The sequence below is a fragment of the Trachemys scripta genome, chromosome 11, assembly GCF_013100865.1.
Source record: "Trachemys scripta elegans isolate TJP31775 chromosome 11, CAS_Tse_1.0, whole genome shotgun sequence".
NCBI lineage: Eukaryota > Metazoa > Chordata > Testudines > Emydidae > Trachemys > Trachemys scripta.
The window spans coordinates 36,036,661-36,059,347 of record NC_048308.1 but is presented as its reverse complement, the minus strand read 5'-3'; the positions used below and the strand labels follow the sequence as shown (position 1 = coordinate 36,059,347).

The 22,687-nt window shown below is 41.2% G+C and overlaps 1 protein-coding gene across 3 annotated transcripts in view; it reads left to right on the top strand.

Moving 5' to 3' along the window:
- Positions 1 to 22,687, top strand: part of LRP2 (LDL receptor related protein 2) — a 187,660-nt gene that overhangs the window by 161,353 nt on the left and 3,620 nt on the right. For 2 of the 3 annotated variants that reach the window (XM_034785710.1, XM_034785708.1), the window contains 12 exons: positions 375 to 518; positions 1,387 to 1,552; positions 5,537 to 5,665; positions 7,053 to 7,273; positions 7,743 to 7,919; positions 9,037 to 9,156; positions 13,518 to 13,608; positions 14,165 to 14,232; positions 14,376 to 14,496; positions 18,101 to 18,230; positions 20,277 to 20,387; positions 20,575 to 20,682. In XM_034785710.1, coding sequence (XP_034641601.1) covers positions 375 to 518; positions 1,387 to 1,552; positions 5,537 to 5,665; positions 7,053 to 7,273; positions 7,743 to 7,919; positions 9,037 to 9,156; positions 13,518 to 13,608; positions 14,165 to 14,232; positions 14,376 to 14,496; positions 18,101 to 18,230; positions 20,277 to 20,387; positions 20,575 to 20,682 — 1,586 coding nt within the window. The remainder of the gene's footprint in view (positions 1 to 374; positions 519 to 1,386; positions 1,553 to 5,536; positions 5,666 to 7,052; positions 7,274 to 7,742; positions 7,920 to 9,036; positions 9,157 to 13,517; positions 13,609 to 14,164; positions 14,233 to 14,375; positions 14,497 to 18,100; positions 18,231 to 20,276; positions 20,388 to 20,574; positions 20,683 to 22,687) is intronic. The other variant, XM_034785709.1, reaches the window with a different exon arrangement.

Sequence of the window (22,687 nt, the reverse complement as noted above, 5' to 3'; positions counted from 1 at the left end):
AGCTGAAAAGCCAAGGGGTGTAAGAAGACTTATTAAAAAAACAGTTTCAAAAGTTTCCAGTCCAAGGGCCTGAACCTGCAAACACTTACTACTAGGTTTAGTGCTTATTATGGTGAGTGCATTGACAGCATCAGGACTAGTGATGGGAGTTAACACCAAGCCTAGCAGTAAGCACCTGCAGGATGACACCAGTTTTGCAGACCCAAAAGGGTTGGGTAGTTCAGATGATTGTCCAAGTATTTTTTCTATCAGTTTCTTATCCAAACATAACCTCTAAACGTTTAATATAGGTTTGATCATCGGTAATTTTCACCTGCTTCCCTTGTGAGAGTACTGTTAAATTCAGAGAAGTAAAATCTATTGTTGCTTTCCAGGTAACCCACCATTGTTACTCCTGCCAGACAATGTGCGTATTCGGAGATACAATATCTCATCACAGCAGTACTCTGACTACATTGATAACCAGGAGCACATCCAAGCTATAGACTATGATTGGGATCCTGAGGGGATAGGCCTGAGTGAGTATATTTGAAGCTTTCATACTTAACTATATATTCTTTGTTTCAGAACTAGTGTTAGTTTTGGAGGTTAATTTCCCTTTTTAATTTACAATCAAAGTAGATTAGCTAACAGTCCTGGTGGAGTGGATGTGTCCTTCAGCTATACGCCTCCCTCATACCTTTCCTCTCACACCCTGTCAGTAATTTTACTACATCTAGTCAGTGAGTTTTGGTTTGTTCTGTTGTCTCTTTCTGTCCCTTTCATTTCTTACCCAAGGACATTGTAACTTTGATGGCAGGGTTGTGGCTGGCCCTTACTATGTGTGCAAGCGTAGAAGAGTGCAAGAAGCCCCTCACCCTGGCACCCCCAACTTCAGGGCTGGCCACAGCTAGTTCCTGCACTCTTCAAACCTCAGCAGGGCTTCAGGACTACAGTAGTCTGCACTCATGTGTCTCTCCTCCACCACCCATCCCTAGCGGGGAAAAGGCTGGTGAATCCTTATGTTCTGTCATATGCCACCCTACCGCTGAACTAACCCTCTGCCATGTGTAGCCCCTGTATGGGCTCACAAGATCCTATGCAATGAAATAGATATCAGAGGTAAGGCACTGACTCTCTTGCAAAAGGTGGCATGGGATCTTTAATGACTTCAGCTGTACCTCTTATCCAAAGTATGTATTTTAGACTGATGATTTTAGAATTAGTACAAATTTTCCTATATTTTGCATTTTCATTGAGTGCTAACATGAGATTCTCACACAAATAGAAATATGTTAAATTGGTATCTCATATACCATAGTTATCTCAATAGGGGTAGGATCTTCCAAAAATGAGTAAACATTTCAAATGACTTCACAATGAAAATGATCTGTGAATTTTTTGTAGGTATTGTATACTACAGCATTTTGGGACATGGCTCTGAGTTTGGATCCATCAAACGTGCTTATCTCCCCACATTTGATGGCAGTGGAAACAATCCCGTGAAGGAAGTTGACTTGAATCTGAGATACATAGTAAATCCTGATGGTTTAGCTGTGGACTGGGTTGGGAGGTGAGTAAACAGAAAAGTTGGGAATGGTACATACATGAATATGGAAAGAGTCAGAGATATTGATCACTGGTTAGACATGTGAAATCCAGTCCTTTTATCTTAGACAGGCATGCATGAGAGATGAGAAATATGGTGCTAGTCTTGCATCCTGCACAAGCCGTCCTCGTGCTGGAGATGGGAGGTCTCAAGGTGGCTCAGACGAATGCACTTTTGTACACACTTTGCTTCTTTGATCAGAAGCAGCATGTGCCTCAATCTAACACCTGTTGCTGATTGCATCAGACGTTCTAGCTAGCTGCCTGCGCACTGCACATACTCCGCAACTGGCAGATCAGTCATGCCTCATTAGGATTATGGTGCACGGGCCACTATGTTTGCTGGACATTCTCCCTGGCATTAAATTAAGAACTTGTGAAAGAACTTGCCCTATAGGACACAATATGTTCACAGTAGCAAGATTCATTTTTGAGATGGGCTGCAGCATATTGGACCAGCTGAAGTGTTTTAAGGCTGGTGCAATCATTCCAAGTACAGGGAGTTGCTGTGTGCCAACCTGGGAGTGACAAAAGTCACAGTGATCAGGTCAGTAAGGGACACAGCCTCTTGCTATCTACAAAGGGAATAAAGCATTTTTGGCAGCAGTAGCTATTTCAGCATCCAGAAACAGTGAGGAGTCTGAATGGAACGCCCAGCCAATGAAACAGCTTGACTGAAGACAGACTCCCTTAATGGTGGGAGATAGCACGGTAGTGATTATTTCTGTAAAATGTTTCCCTCTCCCCTCTGGCATCACCTCCACCTTGCTTAGTTTTAGCATCAGTCAGCTGCCTTTCATCTACTGGCTGATCTCACCCAGGCGCTGAGATAGTTGAGTATCAGTCTTGCAAGTGAGTGAAATTGTGGTGCTGAGCTATTCATCTGCGTAGTGTGGACATTTGACTGTTAAATTTCATAGTTTTTCCTAGTGGTTCAGTAAAGATGTGGTGATAGAAGCACAACATAGTGAGCAGTCTGGTAAAGTGAGGAAGAATTGCTCATTACAACTCTGAGTTCATGGCCTGAGAGAAAGGAACTTGGCCATCTCACTGCTTTCCCATTATGGGCGGTGGAAGGTCATCCATCAGCATAACTAGTGTTGTTTCTAATTGCATGTGCTAGCCTGGCACCTGACTGGGGGAGACCTGGATATTGGTAGTGGATGGGCATAGTTGGAGACAGCCCTTTTTAGCTTGTTGGGTCTGAGTTACCAGTATTGAGTCAGACTTCCTGTAGTTCTTCAGAGCCTCTTGTGTGAATGACTAGGGAAAGGAGACAGATGTTTTCAGTCGTGAGCTTGATGGGTGGCTCCTGTTGCTCTGCCTCCTGGATTGGGTAATATGCTCTGTGAAATAGGTGGGCAGTTCCTCATCGCAATTGCTGATTTCCAGGGCAGGATGACATAATTTGGTTGGACGACGTGATTTTACTACCCTGAAAAGTTCTGTTGGTTCTGACTCAATGGCTGAGGGGAAAAATTATCTCTTTTCTTCCACCATGGCTGTGTGATAGCATTGGAGAAAACCTCTGTGTTGAAAGCCTTAGATTTATACTGTCAGCCTTCACGTTCTCTTAGTGTCAGCTTTACCCAGGGCAGATCAACCCAAGAACCAAGGTTATCTCTGAGGGCAGTAGGGGCTGGCTGCATTTATGTGTCAATATCTCCACAATTGTGAGCAGGTGCAGACAACGTAGTGGTAAACACACCAGCAGCCTGTCTATCCTGGCATTGGATCTGTATTAGTACTATAGCAATGGTTAGAGATTTAAATAAAAACCCACTCAGTGTATACTTAGGGTATTATTTCTGTATGCAACAGGAGGTGTGATTGCAGTTTAGGCATGTATACCCGTGCTAGCTTTAATCTAGGTCGCCTGGCTAAAAATAGCACTGGAGTTGTAGCAGCACAGACTGTGGTGTGGGCTGCACAAGCCTGCATGGAACCCTGGATAAGTACTCGCCATGCTAGTCCATGCTGGGGTATGTGTGCCGCCACATCCTCACTGCTGTTTTTAGCTATGCTAGGTAGATTAAAGCTTGTGTGAGTGTGCCTACCTGAGCTATACTCACACCTCAGACTGAAGTGCAGACATACCCACAGGATCTATACACTGAGACAGGGGTCACGTCTTTGTGCCTCTGTTTCCTCATCTGTGAAATAGAAATAATAGGGCTGTCAAGCGATTAAAAAAATTAATCACAATTAATCACACTGTTGAATTATAGAATACAATTTATTTAAATATTTTTGGATGTTTTCTACATTTTCAAATATATTGATTTCTATTACAACACAGAATACAAAGTGTACAGTGCTCACTTTATATTATCATTTTTATTACAAATATTTGCACAGTAAAAAAACAAAAGAAATAGTATATTTGAATTCACCTAATACAAATAATGTTGTGCAATCTCTTTCTCATGAAAGTTGAACTTACAAATGTAGAATTATGTAAAAAAAACTGCATTCAAAAATAAAACAATATAAAACTTTAGCGCCTACAAGTCCACTCAGTCCTACTTCTTGTTCAGCCAATCGCTCAGACAAACAAGTTTGTTTACATTTGCAGGAGATAATGCTGCCTGCTTCTTGTTTACAATGTCACCTGACAGTGAGAACAAGCGTTCGCATGGCCAAGGCCGGCTCTGGCTTTTTTGCCGCCCCAGGCAAAAAAGCCGCCGGCCGCCCCCCCCCCCCCCGACCCCGTGGACTTATAGGCTCTAAAGTTTTACGTTGTTTTGTTTTTTTGAGTGCAGTTATGTAACAAAAAAAATCTACATTTGTAAATTACATTTTCACGATAAAGAGATTGCACTATAGTACTTGTATGAGGTGAATTGAAAAATACTATTTCTTTTGTTTACCATTTTTACAGTGCAAATATTTTAATAAAAATAATAATATAAAGGGAGCACTGAACACTTTGTATTCTGTGTTGTAATTGAAATCAATATATTTGAAAATATAGAAAAATATCAAAAAATATTTAATACATTTCAATTGGTAATCTATTGTTTAACAGTGCGATTAATCACAATTAATTTTTTTGAGTTAATCGCGTGAGTGATTAATTGACAGCCTTAAGGAATGAAAATACTTCCATATGCTCACAAGGTGGTGATGAGACTACATTGGTTCAGAGAGAAGGCATGCTACAAGTGCTAAATATTATTTTGTTTAATATATGATCTTCTTTGAGACAGCTAAGAAGATTAACAAAGGTATTACAATAAAGATTAGCTAAAATCAAGGAAGAGCAAACACTGGTCTGCACATAGGATCAGAAAATTTGTATATCAGGTACGATACTTAAAAATTCATAACAACCCTTGTTTCTGAAAATGTTTTTGTTAAAAGACAAAAATACAGAGTGGAGCTGTGGCCCCATCAAACCAAACAGATGCACTCACAAGATTAATTCAAATGTAAATTAATTTTCAGTTTTAATGAATCAGCTTTCTGTTCCCAGAAGACTGTGGCATCTGTGAAGATGCTCATTAGTTACCTGCAGTGCCTAAAAGTAACAATAAAACCTCACAGTAGGACTTTTATCAAGGTTATTTGACAGGAAACAAGGCCAGCTGCAGAAACTTCTGCACAAAGAGAAACCTAGTTAACCTTGTAGGTAAGGTCTGCTGAATTCTGCAACAAACTGCATCTAAATTCAACAGTGAGGTTTCTGTGACACTGTGGTGAGGCATATTGGCAGTTCTACCATTCAACTAGTGCAGTATCCCTGTATTAGTTATATTGGTATTAAATTAATGTGATTTTACAGGGTCCCAATGTTTTTTAATGTGTCAGGTTTTTTTTCCATTTGAATACTGAGTGCTGTAAAAAACAACAGCAAGAAACTTATTAAAAGATAGGCAGATTTTCTCAGCCCTGTCCCCAGATATAACATCTTAACCTTTTACAGCATTTTGTGTTTAATATAATTCAGGCATCTTTACTGGACTGACGCTGGGACAAATCGAATAGAGGTAGCAAAGCTAGATGGACGGTACAGGAAGTGGCTTATTTCCTCTCTACTGGATCAACCAGCAGCTATTGTTGTGAATCCCAAGCTTGGGTAAGCATTTCAGGACCTCAAGGAGTTCTGGGAAATAGCATGCAGCAAGCAAGACAACAATAGAACAAGAACACAACAATAATCTATAGGAGAGCTCAGTAACTGAAAAGACTAAGGCTATGTGTTGCTGTTGATGTCCATACAAATTTCTGTCCATAAACTGATTGCAGGGAACTTTTAAATAAGGGAACGTATTTCAGGGCCAGATTTCAGGAGGGGTCTGGTTTGGTGTTACAACAGAGGCTCAGAGGTCAAACTGTTGTGTCTCAAACTGTAGAGCCTCAACATGTGATACGACTCCTTAACATACCTATTAAAGATGTCTTTCCTATAACTCCTCCTGCCTATCTTATTATCATTACTCAAGAAACAGGAAAAGCTGTGGGGATATCTTTCCATTTATTCAGACTACAAGAACCAAAGAAACATCATCATTTTCCTTTTCTATTATTTGTTTTGGCCTAACCAGTCCCCATTTTGTATTCAGCATCACACAATAATGGCCGATCCAGCAAAGCACAATTCCTCCCCAGCTCTTCTCTTCCTCTGTGGAAGAGGGAGTAATTTACTTCTACCCTTTTTGGGTGTAGCTTACTTCTTTTGTGCTTGACCAGCTTTGCTGGTGGGCTGGATGGTGGAGCCCTATCTCCATCCACTCCTCATTCCTTCCCATCCCCTCCATAACCCCTTGCTCACAGGGGATAGCATCAGGCACTCAGCCCCTTCTGTGGCCAGAGCAGTAAACTGGGCAACCCTAACATAGATGCACAGAGGTGGGAGGAGTCATTCTCCCCTACTCAGCTGCACTATGGGAAAGTTGTGTCTAGCCCATAGATTGTCCCCTTAAAGTTAATGTATGAGTAAGGAATGCAGCATACTTACTTGCCACTCTGCACTGTTTATCTTTGCTGCAATTTTCACTATGTATTAAATGGGAAACGGTATAAATACATTGGCATAGTTAACATCTCTGGGTGATACATATCATAGGTCAAACACTCAGCTGGAGAAAATTGGGGAAGATCCATTGAAGCCAAAGGACCTGTGTTGAGTTACATGAACTGAGGATAGCACCCCAAAGGAAACTGCTGAAAGCCCTTTTTCCTAAATGATCCTGTTAGAATTACCTCTGCAACTGCCCCCTCTCCACCTGAGTGCCAAGATGCAGAAACTCTCCTTTAACGTTTATTTTCCATTTTATTCATTCATAAAAATTTGCTCATCTGTTGAGCTCTGTGTGTGTTTTTCCTGATCCCAGTCTGCAGATCAGGAGTTACACAACAGCCTCTTTGATGGGTCCTACGACTTAGTTATTGGATGATGCCGAAGAAAACAATCCCAACCACCGAATTCTAAGTCATTTTAAATTCTAGTTATATTCTTGTAGGCTTATGTATTGGACTGACTGGGGGAGGCAGCCAAAGATTGAATGTGCCTGGATGGATGGACAGCAAAGGCAAACGCTGGTTTCTGAAGACCTTGGCTGGCCCACAGGCCTTTCTATTGATTATCTCAACAATGACAGGCTGTACTGGAGTGATTCTAAAGAAAATATTATTGAATCCATGAGACCTGATGGAACAGACAGGACCACTGTATTACACGGAGGTAGGAAATTTACATGAATGTTGTATGTATTTCTGGTCTAAAAAATTAATGTGAACGTAGGGCCAGATTTTCAAGTACTCAGATCTCACAACTGGGGCCAGATTTTCAAAAACACTCAGCTCCCAATTAGGTACCTTATTAAGAAACAGACTTGGTAGCGTTTTGCATTCACTTTGCATGCGTGTAAATGACTACGCAAGGTGGTTGAGAATTAGGTCCACTGCGATTAACTTGCATGAGCAAAACAGACAGAATATGGCACAAACTGGATTGATAATTGCTGTTTTACATGTGTTATCAATTTGCAGGTACAGTGGCCTGCTCTTTTCAGTCATGCAATGACATTTCCATCAATACCAATGCAAGTGGTTAATGAATAAAATACTTCATTCAAGAAGAAGAATAGTTGGCTCATCAATACTTCTAGGGATTCTTTGCTAACTGATGATTTTTTTGTTCCTTTGAGAAGTCAGCAGTCCGTACAGCCTTGATGTCTTTGAAGGCCATTTATATTGGATTTCTAAGGAAAGAGGTGAAGTCTGGAAGGAAGATAAATTTGGAAATGGAGAAAAGGTGAAAGTGCTGACTGTAAACCCTTGGCTCACTCAAGTGCGTATCTATCATCAGCATAGATACAATCAGTCAGGTAATCACCAGTCTTGGATGTTCTGTTCCCTGTTATCTGGAAACTACTATCCCAAATCCATAACAGTGCCTTCAGAAAGCTTAGTAATAACCTGGGAAACGGCAGATCTCTAAGCAAATGAAGTACGTATTTTTGAAAGCATAAAGATGGAACTGGGATTGATAAGTGTATTAACTATAGACAGATAGAGAGAGGGGGGAACATATAAAATAAAGCAGGGTTTAAACACAGAAGAACAATACATTTCTCTTTTGCAGTCATTTAGCACAAAATTATGTCTGAGTCCATTTTCCCCCTCCTACAGCTTCTACACAGGAGGCAACAATAATTGATATTTGCACTCCAAAAGCACAAAGTGCAGGCCACTCATTACTGCCTCCTGTATAGACCACCTCTATCTTAACTCTCCTGCAATGGCAAGTAAAGGCAGGGCTGCCCAGGAGCAGTTCATACTACTCTAGCATGCTCTTCCTAGAATGCTTCGTCTGCACTATGGTGGTGTGTAGTGTCCATGTAGCCACATGCCACAGTGAAAAGCAAGGTGTGTCCACATGGCGGTGTGTAGCTACATGTGAAAGACTCCGGCAGCAGAGAGAGGGGCAAGGAAAGGCTCTGGCATGGGGGGGCAGCAGGGAAAAGCTCCAGCAATGGGGAGCTGGCAGAGTGTTTTCCCACTGCCTCTCCTGTGCCATAGCCTTTCCCCGCTGCTGGAGTCTTTCACTGCAGCAGGGAGAAGGGCTCAGCCACAGGGAGCTGGTGGAAAGAAGCAGGCAGTGTAGATGTACCTGGAGTAGGCATGCTTCGTGGTGCTCAGACAATGGAGATGTTCTGTTCCTTCACCTCCTTGTGCACTTGATTCGAAAGCTATAATTTAGCCCTTGTAATGAATCTAAAAGAAGACAGAAGATTTTAATATAAAATACAATATTTATAAGCCATCTTGGTTGCTTTACATGTAGAAAAAGCACTTGGTTTAGAATTTTACTGTAACAATCATGAGCTACTTTGGTGACAGGTGGAAAACCCCCTGTTTATGTCTCAGAAATGCTGCTAGAATGCTTCTCCAGTTTAACCTTTGTTATATCTCCAGTTAACCTTTGTTATATCTGCATTTCAGTGCCTAATCATTGTAAAGATGTCTGCAGCCATCTCTGCTTGCTGAGACCAGGGGGATACACTTGCTCTTGTCCACAAGGGGCTCGTTTTATAGAGGGCAGCACCACAGAGTGTGATGCAGGTAGAGTGAATTGTCCAACTGCAAACAGAACCACTGACTGAGTAGTATTTTCCTTTAATATGTCATTCTGATTTGGAGGGGGAATGTACACCTCTACCTCAATATAACGCTGTCCTCGGGAGCCAAAAAATCTTACCGCGTTATAGGTGAAGCCGCGTTATATCGAACTTGCTTTGATCCGCTGGAGTGCACAGCCCTGCCCCCCCGGAGTGCTGCTTTACCACGTTATATCCGAATTCATGTTATATCGGGTCGTGTTATACAGGGGTAGAGGTATATATAGCTTTTCCATGACTGATAAAGCATTCTTGAATTAGAAATACAAACTGGGAGGAGGGTTCTTCAGTGGTTAAAGCAGAAGCCCTGAAGCCAGGACATGTGAATTATATTGCCAGTTATACCACTGATTTGCTGTTACCTTGGACAGGTCACTTAACTTCTTTGTACCTCAGTTTCTTCATTTGTAAAATAGACATGATAACATCAACTCTGTAAAATTTGCCAGGTTTCAGGTCCAGCTGTGAAACAGGCCATTGTTCATAAAAAACGTTCACAAGTGTACAGCTGTCTCCAGAGACTCCTGGTGATTTGTTTCTAATGAGTTGAACCAGAACTGCAGACCCATACACCTTTGACCTTTGGGGAAGTTAGGTTCCAAATGCGGTTTCAAACTTTGTAGCCTAGGTTAGGTCCTGTGAACATTACAGCTATAGCCAGGGGACCAAGTTACAACATGGATACAGATGGAGTGTAACCTAACCCACTAGAGATGGTAGGAAATTTTCCAGTGGAACATTCTTCGTAGGAAAATGCTAACTTGTTGAAGCAAAATGTTTCACCGAACTGTTTCAGTTTTGGAAAAAATTTGTTTTACGGGGGAAAAAAACAGAACAGCCTTCTGATAAGGTCTAAACATTTTCCTTTGACTTTTTTCTGAATAGAACATTTTGATTTTCTGTTTCAAAATGGCTTTTTGTTTCAATTTTAAAAAAATTATATAATATTGTATAATCTTTTTAAAGATCAAAATGGGAACAAAACATTTCAATTTTATCAAAACATTTCGATCAACCCAAAACAAATCTTTTTTTTTTTAAATTTCATTCTGTGGGTAACTGGAATGTTTTATTTCATTCCGTTTTGGAATGGAACAAATTTGAATTGTGGAATTTTGCATGAAGCAGAAAATCTAGTTCCCACCCAGCTCTACAAACACTCCATAACTGGGCTAAAAGCCTTGGTCAATCCAGGATTTTGACCTGACTAACGGATATGATTGGCATCAGCTGCGCTACAAGTTTAAGCCATGAGCAACCAGATTCTTTTATTCTGTTATAAACCATTTGTGTGGCTTATCATGCAAACCTTTTAAATATAAGCATTCAGTGCTAAATTGTAGAATTGCACCAGACCACACAGTGCTATCAGGAGCACATGGGAAGTACAGTTGCTGTGTCTTCCTTGAGCACACACCCAAAGCAGTAGAGAGAGGTATGGGGTCCATGAGCATGCTCCCACCTCTCTCCACCCTCAATAGATAAGATGGGGGCAATACCCAGGAAAAGTCCTTGCACTTTGTGAGTGTGAGGGTTGCCATTTTACTTAGCTGTTAACGGAGGTTCCAGGTGTTCTCTTCTTTGTGCACCCAGGGAGTCTGGGTTCTGGCTTAGGTTGGTTGATAGCACCTCATCATGACAAAAAGTACAAAAGATGAGCCAAACATATCCTAATCTTATTTGCACCTTGATGGGCAATAACTATAACAAAGGGTTCCTTGTGACACTAAATCTAGGCTACTTCTCTATAGTTAATCCATCTGCAGGATTAAGAATGACCATTGGTAAGACTGAGGCTATGGTAGCAGAGGGAGGAGGACCCACCATGAAGGATATTATAGACAGAGCTTAGAAAAGTGAAAGAATTTAAATAGCTAGGTCAATGATTGTTGGCAATGGCACCCTCCTGAGACATGCCCAGCATTGTAACAAAGCTGCTTCCTGCAGTTATCTGTGAAAAAAAGCTGATAATAATGTTAAAAGGTAGAGTGCATTGTAATTTGATCCATCCCTATGTATGAAATGGAGACTTTGCCAGCCACAAGAAAAGAAATCCGTATGCTCTCCTCTATGGAAATGAAGATGTTAAAATGGTTAAATGGCTGGATGCTCTATGATAGGCAGCTAAATGAGATTGAGAAGTTTCTAATGAGAGTTGCCCTAACTGAAGACAAGTTGAGGGAGCTAGTCTATGTTGGTATGGACATGCCCAGCAGAGACCCAAGAGTTACATTGGTAAACCCTGGCAGTGATCGTGGACAGAAGATGATGAAAGGGGAGGCCAAATACCCAGTTCATGGACTGGATATCAGTGGAGCTTAGAGAGACCAATTTGCCTGACAGCCAGGTGTACAGTCATGAGTTTTGGAAGAGGGCTATAAAAGTTCCCAACCTCAAATAGGGAAGTGGCAAGATAGAGGAAGAGTTAATCTGTCTGCTATGAATTGCATTAGTCTTTTTTCAGGTCAGCGACAGACAATTTCACAAGCTATTCCACAAAGATAGTGCCACCTCTGATTTACATTTACTCAATACTCTATGGTACTTTGACACAAGATACTATTTAAGCATTAAGTATTGGATCATCTCCAGGCAGGCCAAGGAGATATTTCAGTTTACCGCTGCATCTCATTAGTATCTAGCACAAGTTTGTTTTGAACTTTGAAGCAACAACCTTGCAAATTGCTTTAGCTACATTTTATGACAGTGATTTGCTGTTTATTGCTCATAGCGCCGGTATTTGTTACCCTTAATTAAACTGCTTTAAATAATCTCACCAGAGACGACGAAAAACAGGTCAAGATTTTGTTTTGGAAAAAAAATAATTGTACAACAAAAGGTATTTTACAATATTGGGCCCAGTGACTCAATTTTCTGTTCCTGTTTGGAACTTTGCTTTAAGCTTTTATGTAATACCTAACTACACAGTGGGGCTTAACCATTTAGTTGTCATATAGTTTTGTTTGTTTTTTATCATTTTCCCAAATTAAGGCCTCTAGTTGGAAGCAGAGACCTTAGCCCCAAATCTGGGATCCCTATATAAGCTAAATTACCATTGACACGAATAAGAGTTTTGCTTGAGTAAAGGTTTCAGGAATGGACTACTGGTGACTGAAAAGTAGGTAAATTGAACTACATAAAAACTGTTATGGCTCATCTAGTATATCTAGGTTGTAAGTGTAAGAAAGAGAGAGCCAAAATGCATCTTTCATGTATAGACTATAAAAGCATAGAGGATTCAGACCTTTTCCATAATATTTGTACCATGCTTTTTAGTGTGTAGATTTCCCGAAATTTGAATTAAGGTCAGTAAAATTATACTTTAAAGAACCTTACTCTCTTTTGGAAGATCTTCATTAGATTCAATATCAAAACATCAGAAGAATCTCTGTGGGTTTCTCTTAAAAAATGTACCAATCCAATATTATATGGTTGTGTCTCTGGTCCAAGTCAGACAATGTTGCAGCCTCAGGAGGTACCTGAAGAGTGACTGAAGCAGTAGCATGACATTTAATGGGCTCCAATGCTGAATAATGTGGAGCTTGAGCTGCTTTGTGTTGACAGAGCACAATGTAGATAATAAATGGAGACTCCTCGGGTTTGGGATTTCTCCCCCTTTGTCATTGTCCTACTTGGGACACATCAGAGGTTCTTTCCTCCTGTTTAAAAGCAAGTTTCCATCCACTATTGCCCTCATTCTCTCCAAAAATAAATGCATCATTTCTGGACAAATCACTTAATGACCATCCCTATGGGGCTGAATCTCCCAGCGGGCTTGAAGAGGAGTTTGGGACAGATGAGGTAGGATAATGTTGCATTCTGAATTTTGAGCCCTGCAGGCAGGGAACAGGATATTTGCTTGACCTGACCTTGCTGTGTCCATAACTTTCCAGTGTTAGAAGCATACACTGCAGTGTCCAGCAATTTTCATTTACATTTCTTCATTGTATATGCAGGAGAAAATGTTGAAACCTGCACCCTTCTTGATGCTACTGAACCATTTTTACTGAATAACCCCTTATTATGCAAGAACAGAAGTTTTACCTGGATTAAAAATTGTATTTTGGCAGGACAGTAAATATAGTAACAACCTATGTCCCTGGCATTAAGAGCAATATTTTCGAAAAACTGCATCTGAGTTTGAATTTGCAAATGTCAGTACACACTCAGTTTGGGTGATTGCATACACAAAATTACAAGCCTGGTTGAAATTTGGCCCTAAAAGTAAACTTAAAAAATTGCATGGTGGCACATGCTTTGCTGAGTATGGCTTATTAACACATGCATGGCTTTCCATTTCTGCAGCCATTGAATCCCCTCCAACAATGCCACCAGCATGTAGGTGTATGTATGGAGGAACATGCTATATTGATGAAAATGATCTTCCCAAATGCAAGTAAGTCAATGTTGTAGTGATCGTAGGTCAGAGTTTGCTGGTTTTGTGGGCAAACTAGGGTTCAAAATGTAGTTACAATGATGCATTAACAGAAGATCTAACACATTGATAATAGCATATTTGTAGCAATGGTAGGAAAAATTCACATGACCATAAAACATTAGCAAATAAGTAGTTTGAAACTAAAAGGTTTGGAAAGGGGGGGAAAAAGCAAGCCATAAAGATTTCTCTAGTACAAACTACAAAATAAAGGCAAATTTGGTGAGGGGGGAAAGACCTGTAATGCAAACGGTATGAGCCAGTAGGTGCCGCCGATGCTCCACGGAAACCAAATCTCCAAACTTTAATTATCTAGTTTCTGACTCAGCATTACCTGTATGTCTATTTCTAAGCAGATAACAGGCATATTATTTTTACAGTCAGTGAAACATGTAATTACTAAGAAGTGAGTTGAACTCTACTGCCTGTAGGTAAACATTACAAAATATAATAATAAAGCTTATCCACTAGACTTAATAAAAGACAGACGGTTAAACTAGCTCCCTTATATTCACAGGTGTTCTTATGGCTACACGGGAAATTATTGTGAAATAGGATTGTCAAAGGGAGTGCCTCCTGGAACAAGTAAGCTTCAAGTATATATTAAACTTGGTAACTGAGCTAAGTCACGTGTCAGTTTAAGGTCACCCTTATACTTCTGACAGGGCTCTTTTTAACTTTTGAGGTATGCTTGTTTTAATATTTACTTACTCTTCTATCTCTGGTAGCAGCAGTAGCAGTGTTGCTGACAGTCATTCTAATAATAATAATTGGAGCATTGGCAGTTGGAGGGTTCTTTAACTACAGACGGACAGGCTCCCTCTTACCAGCACTTCCCAAACTACCAAGGTACGTTTCACAAGGCAGGTTGTTGATTACATTTGTAATCAGATGTTTATATTTGTGACTGAATGTTTCTTAAGGATATGATATGTCTACTATATACCAGTTCTACAGCAGTGGTTCTCAAACTTTTGTACTGGTGACCCCTTTCACATAGCAAGCCTCTGAGTGCGACCCCCCCTTATAAATTAAAAACACTTGTTAATATATTTAACACCATTATAAATGCTGGAGGCAAAGCGGGGCTTGTGGGGGGAGGCTGACAGCTCGCAACCCACAGTTTGAGAACCCCTGTTCTACAGGCACAAGGGAAGTGCAGGGTAAAGGCAATTCCTAAAGATTTCTGCTTCCAGATAATAACAAAGCTGGTCATACCTGACAACAAAGATTACCATATTGTCACACTACTCTGGGTCCCAATTAGTTTTCACATAAATAAATACAACATGCTTTTTAACTGGATATTAGACTGGGTATTCAGTTCAGAGGGATGGCTAAATATGTTTATTTTAATTACTTTATCAAAGGTTGTAAGACTACAACTCAGGCAAGTTAGATACAGGAACTCTTTAACCATTAGAAGGCTGAGCTCTTCTGTAATGTTGTACTCACCTGCAAGGAATGCTATGTTTATGTGAGGCAGGAGACCTCTGTCAGATCACTGGCCACCTGAGAAGCACAGCAATCCAGTGAAACTCAACTTCATGAATTATTATTTTTTTTAAAGTTTGATATTTTAAAGTGAAAAAAGGGAGATGAAGACCATACTTCTAAAAAGAAGGGACTCAGAGCACAAGCAGGTTTTTAAACATTTCTTTGAAAATATCTATTTTATTTAAAACGTTTACTCTTTTTTCCTTTCAAACTTAAAATTGGTTCTTGAAGTAATGGGTGAGAAATGACACTTTCAGCTGCAGATCAAACTTGTGTGTGCGCGCAAATTTGTGGGTGGGTGGCTAGGTGCTAGTCTACACACACAGTGTTTGAACCAATGTAACTATAGTGGGTTCCAAACCATTATAATTAAGTCAGTGAAACTTGTAAAGTGGACCCGGACCTAGTTATACTCATAAAAAAGTGTTTTATCTTGGTATGCCAAAACAAGCAACCCCCATATACACACTTCTATATCTATTATATCTGCATCCACACTAGTGATTGCCAAGGCCGGCTCCAGGGTTTTGGCCGCCCCAAGCAGCCAAACAAAAAAAAAAAAGTCACGATCGCGATCTGCGGCAGCAATTCGTCGGGAGGTCCTTCGCTCCTAGCAGGAGTGAGGGACCGTCCGCCGAATTGCCGCCGAACAGCTGGACGTGCTGCCCCTCTCCGAAGTGGCCGCCCCAAGCACCTGCTTGGTAAGCTGGTGCCTGGAGCCGGCCCTGGTGATTACACTAACTTAATTATATTAGTTTCTGATCTGATACAGCTAAATGGGTGCAAAAACTGTTGTAGACCAGCCCTGAGAGGAAGTGTTAGAGTTCTAACTGTTGGTTGCTGACAGTAATATTCTGTTTCTGCGCTGTTTCATGGAAATGGTCATTGCATCCCCAGATACTGAGTAAGTGAAAGTTTTAAAACACTTACCTGTCTTTTACTATTGTCAATTTCCATGAAAATGGGGTCCACTGAAATAGAGTTCTAAATCTTAGTCCTCTAACTACTGGTTCTCATTTTAAAATCTTTTTCAATGAGTATGGCTTAGCGCTAAAGTCTGTCGTTGTTCAGCTCCTCCTAATAGGCTCTCCCTATGCAATGCACTGTCTCAGTGCATGTGGTCATGTCCTCTGTTGGTGGTTCCAGCAACTATAAAAGCCTGCTACAGACATCTAAAGGAATTCTCTTTTAGCTCAACACATAGGGCTTGTCTTCACTGTAAAGTGTACTTGAATTATAACTTGTGTTGCTCCCAACTTAAATCTAGTCCACACACAAAAATCCTTATTTGGAGTATGGTGGTGCTTTTAACTTGAAATGACTAGCCCATCAGAGGTTATAGTCTAAAGCTCAAGGTAGCACAATTCATTAGCTGTTAACACAACCACTCTGCAACATGGACTTAGGCTGGCTCCACCTGAGTGCTGCTAGCCCTCCGTTAGCTTCCCACAGTCCCCTTGAAAGGACAGACAAGCTATCCCACAGTTCATTGGGAAAGAATTCATAGAGCAGCTCAACTTACTTACATGCAAAGAACCATGTGATATGCCCCCAGAAGTCTTATTGCCATCAGGCGCGGCTCCAGGCACCAGCGCACCAAGCACGTGCCTAGGGCGTCAAGCCATGGGCGGCGGCCTGCCGGTCGCCATGAGGGCAGCAGTCAGGCTGCCTTCGGTGGCATGCCTGCGGGAGGTCTGCTGGTAACGCGGATTCGGCGGCATACCTGCGGGAGGTCCACCAGTCCTGCGGCTTCGGCCGCAATTCGGCGGCGGGTACGCTAAAGGCGCGGGACCGGCGGACCTCCCGCAGGCATGCCGCCGAATCCGCGTTACCAGCGGACCTCCCGCAGGCATGCCGCTGAAGGCTGCCTCACAGCCATGCTTGGGGTGGCAAAATACATAGAGCCGCCCCTGATTGCCACACAGGAGTGAGGTCAGTGCCAGTGTGGACTGAGCAACTTTAATGTTATTTAGCAGTGTGGGTACTTTCAGTCAAGCCAGGTTAACTCAAGAGAAGTAATTCGAGTGTAGATAACCTGAGTTAACTCTATAGTGAAGGCCTCTCTTTTAGTTGCTGAAGGTCCTGTTTTTGACCACTGTTAATATCTTCATGTGTAAGGCCACAGTTCATATTACTTAGAACTGATACTCTTCCTCTCACCCAATTTCTAAAATTGCTCATACAATTGCAAGCCTAAATTGCACCTGCAGTTATCACAATTTCATGTGCAAATTGGGCATTTACATGAAAATACCCATGAGGAACCTAAATGGTTATTTGTATGCATCGACAACTAATGTATACAGACAATTCCTGAAATTTTATTCTCCAGTTAGATATACAATTGTAATGACATTTTGTGTATGCTTTGGGCTTTTGCCTTGTGGAAATCTGGCCCTAAGCTTTTAATAAGAATTATGCTATTGAATAGTAAAATGTTTTAAAAAGACAATGGATTTATGAATGTCAGGAAAACAAAATTGAAAATAAGACTAACCAAATTGTAGTCAGCATACCTTTTCTTTTTTAATGACTTAGTATATCTCACATATAACCAACCCTGAGGTTCTTACTCCTTATTCGGCCAGAAATGCCATTCTATTCAATGAGAGGTTCGCTGAACTGAAGAGTAAGTAAAGCTTCTGGAGTTGGCCTATAGAGAGAATGTTTCAAGTTTCCTAAAAAAAAACAGGAGTACTTGTGGCACCTTAGAGACTAACAAATTTATTAGAGCATAAGCTTTTGTGGACTACATCCGAAGAAGTGGGCTGTAGTCCACAAAAGCTTATGCTCTAATAAATTTGTTAGTCTCTAAGGTGCCACAAGTACTCCTGTTCTTTTTGCGGATACAGACTAACACAGCTGCTACTCTGAAACCTATCAAGTTTCCTAGCAACAGTCACACAGAACATTTGATTTAAATAATTGTCAAATAATTGATTTTTTATTTTTGAAGCTTAAGCAGTCTTGTAAAGTCCACTGAAAATGGCAATGGGGTGACCTTCAGATCTGGAGCGGATGTGAGTATGGACATTGGTGTGTCTGGCTTCGGAGCTGATTCTACTATAGACAGAGCAATGCAGATGGTATGGCTCAATTCCAAAATCATCTTTAACATTTTCCCTTGTTTTGTAGCTGTTTTGTGTGTCAAATGGAAGAATTTTACACAGAAAGAGAATGAGATGATAAATGCACTATAAACAAAGAAGTGAATATTGAATTAGGTTACTCTAAAGAAGTGAAAGCAAAGAGTGTTCTCTGAGATAATATACTTTTCTCAAGATTTATGTGATAAAAATTAAATTAATCATCTGGAAATACTTCAGCATATCATCAAGGGAATGAATGGCCACTTAGTCCTGTAATTCTACAGATATTACTAGATCTCCCTGCAAAGGTTTTTGTGTACTTGGGCATCTCGTGGAACAAGTAAAAATGTGCAAGTTACAAAGGTTCCTGCTTCCTGTCCCCTGTAATATTATACATAACTGAGGCTTCAGACATAATATTCAGAACAGTTACAGGAAATACGACTTTCTGCATCGGATTGTAAACTTGTGAAATTCACTACTGCTGGAAGTCTGTGCAAAACCTGGATGTTTCTATCAGTTTTTGAGACATGTCAGATTTTATCCAGGCTGACTTATTGCCATGTCTGAGAAATAGCACTGTTTTTTGAGTCTTACACGATAAAACTATGAATTGTTCCCTGTGGGCCCCTCCACTAGCATGCAGAATCCTTACTTCCTCACTTCCTGCCGCTGCTTCACAGCTCCCTTGGGCTCCCTGCTGCAGATGTAACTTCCTTCCTTCAGGGGTGCTCTGTCTGCTAGCAATCCCACTCCACTCCCTAACTCCAACCAGGCTTCTCTCATTGAGTGAGAGCCAAAGATTTGCTCTCATTCCTGGTCAGGCCCTACCTGAGCCACATTCAATTCTTTTAACTTCTCCCTCCAGGTTTGACATTTACTGCAGGTGTAGCGGATGGGAGGCTGATTGCGCCCACAGGCTCTCATTTACCTGCAGGCCCAGTGTGGGATCGGTACACTCCAACACAGAGTACATCTAGCTGCTGTTAGCTGCTGACACAGTCACTCTGTCGCATGAATGGAGATTAGAACCACTCAAGTACTGCTAGTCCTCCAATGCCTTCCCACAATCCCTCCCTGTTCCCAGAAAGGACAGACAAGCTCTCCCACAATTCACTGGGAAAGAACTCATAAAGCGGTTCAGCTTACTGTTGCAGAAAGAAATACACATAAGTGAGTCCTCAGGTGCTTGAGAATTGCCATAGTGATTGCTGTCCACCCTGGCCCTCCTGGCTGCTGGCAAGGAATTGTGACCTGGGGGAAAAGGGGTGTGGCCAGGGCGAACCTATCCCCCAGCAATACTTGGCAAACCAGAGTGTTTAGAGAGGCCTTCATGTTGCTCTAATCTGCCCCAGGGGAATAGCCCAGCGCTCAGTCCGCCAAACATTAAACGCTGTTTCTGGCAGCATCTTTATACATCTACCCAGAGCATTGTAGCCACTGCTCAGGTCTGGCACAGTATGTGTGAAGTAGCTGCCATTTATATTATGCTCTGCAGGAATGCAAAATGGTCTATTTCTAACTTAATTCATAAGTTTTAAAATGAGCAGATAAACTTGTGTTTCTTCTGCAGAAAAATATAGCAATCTCCCTACTAGGGTAATGTGAATTGATCCCATTCTTTAATATTTCAGATACCAATGGTTAATTTGTATGTCACGTTGAAGTCTCTACAGTGAAACACCTGTTTTGGGATTATGCTTCCTTTGACATTTCCTTGCTCTTAATGGCTTGATTTGTGGAAGCCGTCCTTCCGCTTTGTAGCACATTTGGAGTAAATGATTGAAATGGTTCTTTTTTGCCTAGCTATGACATGGACTATGAGCCATTCTTATGTGTTCAGGCTTTGAATGTGATGTACTCAGTGGTGATCTGATAGACGATTAACAAGTCGTTGAATGGAATAACGCAGGGTAAAGTTACAAACTGAGTTTCATAGATAACTTGACAAAAATAAAAATGTATTTCTCCCTGAGGCAAAGGATTAGATTACAAAGTGCTGGTTATGTTATCCGTATATTATACTGTGGGTTTTTTTCACAGAATGAAAACTTTGCTGTGGAGTCAGGGAAGCAGCCAATCACGTTTGAAAATCCAATGTATATAACCAGAGAAGGTGGAGCCAGTGTAGTGAATGTAGCTCAGCCTACATGTGTAAGAAAGAAATTGAGTGTTGCTTTTCTTCTTTCCTTCTTCTTACATCCTTATTCCTCTTCTATGCACTGGATCTTTCTTTCTCTATTTCTTTTTTATTATTGTATCCGTCCTTGTCTGTGGGTTTTAACTTTTTCTCATCATTACTAGGATCTGTATAACCCTTTTAAATTATTTTTACAAACAGGTAACCGCATCTAATAGTGAGGAAAATGAGAATTTTGAAAATCCTGTCTACTCTGCTGGAATATCTGCTAGTGCACAGCAACCTCCTGCAAGCACAGAAACAACACAGGTAACACAGTGGTGCTTAAAATTTTTTAGAACGGCGCTAATTCATTGCTGTATTGTTCTTAGTCTTTGAAAATCATTCAGTGCTGCAAACCCAGAGCACTGTTTTATTTGTGATCAGTGTTAGGATTTCTGATCTCTCACACCTAATGCAGGAAAGATGTGCAATATAATTTTCACTTTGCGTAAAATAATGACCTGGAGTGAACTTGACACATCTCCCTGCACAAAGTCCAGCTAATCAGGCTTTATATGACAGTAACAAGGCTGCAGTTCATCCTCTCTGCAGTTGCTATTCCAGCATGCAAGCTCTTCTTCAACCTCCTATACAAGGCTTTTGTCAAAGCATCTCTGCAAGAGTTCTCTTCCCTTCTCCACCTCAAGGATCCACTTCATGTTAGTCTATTTACAGTCTGTGCAGAGTTTGCCTCCTCATGAAGTGCAGAGATCATGCTATGCAACTGCTCCACTCAGGCACAGTTCCAACACAGCACTGCCATAGGGATTAAATGTCTACACTGCAGTTATAAACCTGCAGCTGGCCGATGCCAGCGGGCTCAGGCTCACGGTGCTCAAGGGGCTGCTTAATTGTGGTGTAGATGTTCGGGCTCCGGTTGCAGCCTGAGCTCTGGGACCCTCCCATCTCTCAAGGTCCTAGAGCCCAGGCTCCAGCCTAATCCTGAATGTCTACACCCCAATCAAACAGCCCGTTACCCGAGCCCATTAGCCCGAGTTAGCTGGCATGGGCCAGCTGTGTGTTTTTAATTGCAGTGTAGACATACCCTTAGGCACCTGATCTACCCACAAAGTTGCACCAGTTTAACTAAAGATATGATGGGGCACGGGTTTAGTTAAACCAATATGACTCTGTGAGTGGACACTCTTACATCCCTTTAAATCTGGTTTACAGCCATTTAGACAAACCTTTAAAGAGAGGTTGAGGGCATTTGGTAGCTCACAGAAAGTGTCTGTATCTCAAAGGATATGGCCCATAATCCTTGCTATTCTTCCCTGCCTCTGCAGCACAGATGCCAACACTTCTGAATACTGAGTATGCTTGACAGTTGTAGGAACCAGCTGCTAAAATTTGTCAAGTTTTATTTCCTGCTAAGACTGTTTCAGCCCCAGATGGCTTCACAGGGTTCTCTCTGTTTCTCTCCAGCACTGACTATGCTTGTGACATTGAAAGTACATTTGAATAGCAGTATTTGTACCTCTGCAGTGAAGAGCCTACCAGTGTTTCCATTATAACCCTCTCTTTTCAGGGCCTTCTCTCAGCATGAAAGTTGCAATGTGAGCAGGGAGATCCTCAGCTGGTGTACATCGCCATAGCTCTGTTGCCAATAGTGGAACTATGACAGCTTACACCAGCTGAAGACCTGCTCCCTCCCACTTGCAAGATAAGTGATATTTTTTAACAAACATTCATACATTCAGCAATTAACAAACAAATCCCTGCTGAAATACATCTGCATAAAAATAGTTCAGTTTTTCATAGACAGTAACACTACACTTTGATCTAAAATCTGATTCATTGTAATGAAAATGTAAGAGGTTTATCATTTGTGTAGTTTAATCATGTTTTTATATTCTACTTATAACCATAGCAACATTAAGCATTGCAATTTCATGCATCGCCTGCATACAGAATGTTTGTTTCGAGTATTGTTGAGTATTTTCAGTGTTGAAGATCAAAGAATTTTCTCGCCTAGCTTAGTCATGTGATTCCTGGAAGTCACATTATTATTTCTGAATAATACATATAAGCAAAGGCTATCATATCTCTTCAGCTCATCTCTCACATAAATTACCAATTGAGGCTCACTATGAATTTCAGTGGGCATGTGCCAGAGAACATTTTGCTGGCTGCATGCCTGTTGCTAAGGAAACGATAACAAAGTGCATATTATTGAAGTTTTCTTGAGGGGCAGAGGAAGTCCGTTAAGGCAATCAGGATAGGGTTTTGCTTGTGGTGGAAGCAAAGTCCCAGGCTTATCTGGTGAGTGACT